The sequence below is a fragment of the Etheostoma spectabile genome, chromosome 20, assembly GCF_008692095.1.
Source record: "Etheostoma spectabile isolate EspeVRDwgs_2016 chromosome 20, UIUC_Espe_1.0, whole genome shotgun sequence".
In the NCBI taxonomy this organism is placed as follows: Eukaryota; Metazoa; Chordata; class Actinopteri; order Perciformes; family Percidae; genus Etheostoma; species Etheostoma spectabile.
This window is the reverse complement of record NC_045752.1, coordinates 16,427,225-16,430,090: the sequence shown is the minus strand read 5'-3', so window position 1 is coordinate 16,430,090 and position 2,866 is coordinate 16,427,225. Positions and strand designations below refer to the sequence as shown.

Sequence of the window (2,866 nt, the reverse complement as noted above, 5' to 3'; positions counted from 1 at the left end):
GTCCAGAATAGGTGTGTAGATCTCGTGGGCAGTAGGACAATTCTGGTCTGGTGAGCCGAAAAGTTACCCAGGAAGGAGTTTTAGCCGGAAATATTAGTCTCCATAAAGACACCAAGAGGGACATTCTCCACTAGTTAATCCTAATCTGTAGACACGCTTCACAGCGCCCCAAACTGCACTGTCTGCACTCAGTCTCAACGTTTAATCAGGCCCATCTACAGTATATCCACCTTGAGACTCTTATTTAAGCAACTTTTTCGAAAAAGAAAAAGTGGGTATTATGGTAAGGTAGGCTACCTGATTTCAGGACAGAATGGAAATTGTAGCTACAGTTTCATTACCGGTGGAAATGAGAGAGAGAAAAAAATAGTCCTATGCAGCATCACAGTCTGTCTAATGTAAAAACAATGCTAACACTAGCAGGTTCCAATTTGAGAACAAAAAGAAGAAAAATAAAAAAAATATATGAATACGTAAATACGTTAACCGAGTGTGTTCCTAACGTGTCTAGCGAATCGGTGATCAGACAACATGGCATCATTAATAATCTATGAGGTGTATCCCACTTTACTTACCAGCAAACTTTCCAGGTTTATGGCAGATCTGGGTTCTCTGATCATGTCCTCCAGCTTTTTCAGCCGGGTTTCCATCCTCCTCTCTGCGCCGAGCGACATGGCTGCAACGTCGGTCGTTAAAAGTTGAGTAAAATATGTAGAGCTTTTCCAAACTGTTTCAAGTTTACATGCGAAACCTCTTTGTTCCTGGCTAATGGCCGTGGGCCTAGCGGAGCAGCCTTGGGCTCTCAGCCCACCCAAATCGCTTCCAACAGGAATAGTGTGCACAACGAAGAGAAAATATTCCCAAAGCGGAGACTCCCCGTGTCCCAAAACTTGACAAGTGAGCGGGCCTTCAGTTTGCTAGCTGTCTGGGTTTTCAGCTAATAAAGCTAACGTTACACTTGAATTATCCCTTCCCGTTAAGTGAAAGATGCATTTTCCAACTCGGCGATAAAGTTTGAATGTGGAGAGACCAGCAACAGGCGGCAGGCAGCAGGGCGTTTTCTCTCCTCCCCTTCCCTTTGGTTTTGGCCGCTTGGAAATGCTTTGGACTCGCTCTTTAGACACAATTCCGCTTCGTCTCACCCCATTCAACAATGTTTGAAGCCCGTTAGTGTTGTAGTTTATCCTCGGTGCTGCCACAAGTCATCTGAAGGGGCGATAATGTCTGTTCTCCCGCGCTGAATTTTTAATAAGCAGACACTCTCTTCCTGGATTTCTTCTCGCATTTTCGCGAGTGTCCTCCTTGTCTTATCCTTGTTATGGGCTTAGTTTAAAAAAAAAAAAATAAAGTAGTTTTACCAGTAGAGAAAAGTCCTCCAGCGGCTGGATTTTTTTCGCCGTACCCTCACCTCTACACACCAACACACACTGACTGAGTCTCTCCTCCCCCGGACATCAACATACGGAGAACTCATTTACCCATAATTCCCCTGTCCTCTCCTACTGCTCCTCTACCTTTGTATCTGTCATTAACGTGTTTATATCCCGTTTAAGTTATTTTAAAACGAATAATTAGCTGGTATCTAGACACGGACATATATTATAGTATCTTAAGTAGAACTTGATGACAGACAAACAGACACTTCTCTGATTGGCTGTTACTCCTACAACATTCCTACATTTCAAAATAAAGTTAATTTCAGTATATCAAGTGTTTGGAGATCCAGGTTCTTACCACCTTACCATCTTAGTAGATATTCCAGGCCCAAGGATGTCTGCAATATTGTCCCTACATACAACCTGCTCCATATGGTTGATACAACTGTGGTTATTATTATCAAATCAACAATAAACTATCCACCCTTAAGGGGTCTCGGGCAAAATAACGAATAGTTGATTTTATTTAGGTGACAATTTAAATAAACATTATCTCAGCATACAGAAAGTATGAGAGAGATAATTTAGTCGATTTCAATAAATAAATAAATAAATAGCACAGTGTGGGAGTTTGGGGTGTTGTCAGAAAAATGTGATGTAATCTGTTTTCACACAACAGAGGGAGCAGTTGGACCACAGATGCATCCCTTCACCTTGCTCCACCTTAAAGGTCATATAGCTCTGTTAAAATGAATTGTGGCATTTTTACAGAAATAACCGTTTTGCTGCTGTCCCTTTCATTGATGCAGTACAACAGTCATTCTAATGTACATGCAGCAATTTACAAGTTCTGTTCAATACACAGCTTGTGTGAGCTTGCTCTTTCCTGGGAAAATCCTGTATCGCCAACAGGAAGTGATGCATTTAAGATTTTCTTTATTTGGAACCATTGGTTAGTTTGCATGACTATGAGAACAGACACAGTCCTGAAACAGACAAACACACGAGCACCACCTACAGAAAAACAAACTTTAATAACAGAAAATCCAAGGAAAGCCCCTCATACATGGCAGTTTGTTTGACAGGTGATATCTCATCTGGGATATGTAGTGTGAAACAACACAGTGATGAACTTTGTGAGACACAATTTTAAAAGAAAACTGCAGTTTGTTTTCAGATGTTTTCATAGTAACCTTGTCTCATCACCATCAGTAAAGCAACATAATAGACGTTGCCTCTTGGTTATTTAAAGGGACAGCTGTGTGTATATTATAAGGAGTTGTCGGTCTAACACTGTCTCAATCTGTTAGTTTGTTTGTGTTATTGTGTGACTTTGGTGAAGCTAAACTGTTTGCATTAACCCTTGTGTTGTCTTCCCATTAAAATTGAAAATCAACACTTTTGTTGATGCTTTTTATTGTTTTTTTTTTACCTTTTTCTTATGCATATGTACCTTTTTTCAACCCTTATGATGCTTTTTTCAATATGAG

The 2,866-nt window shown here is 40.4% G+C and overlaps 1 protein-coding gene across 3 annotated transcripts in view; it reads right to left on the bottom strand.

The window, feature by feature from the left end:
• Window positions 1-1,461, bottom strand: part of rock2a (rho-associated, coiled-coil containing protein kinase 2a) — a 40,488-nt gene extending 39,027 nt beyond the window's left edge. For 2 of the 3 annotated variants that reach the window (XM_032501230.1, XM_032501229.1), the window contains exon 1: window positions 576-1,461. In XM_032501230.1, coding sequence (XP_032357121.1) covers window positions 576-674 — 99 coding nt within the window. In that variant the 5' untranslated portion in view covers window positions 675-1,461. The remainder of the gene's footprint in view (window positions 1-575) is intronic. The other variant, XM_032501232.1, reaches the window with a different exon arrangement.
• Window positions 1,462-2,866: the final 1,405 nt, after the last annotated feature.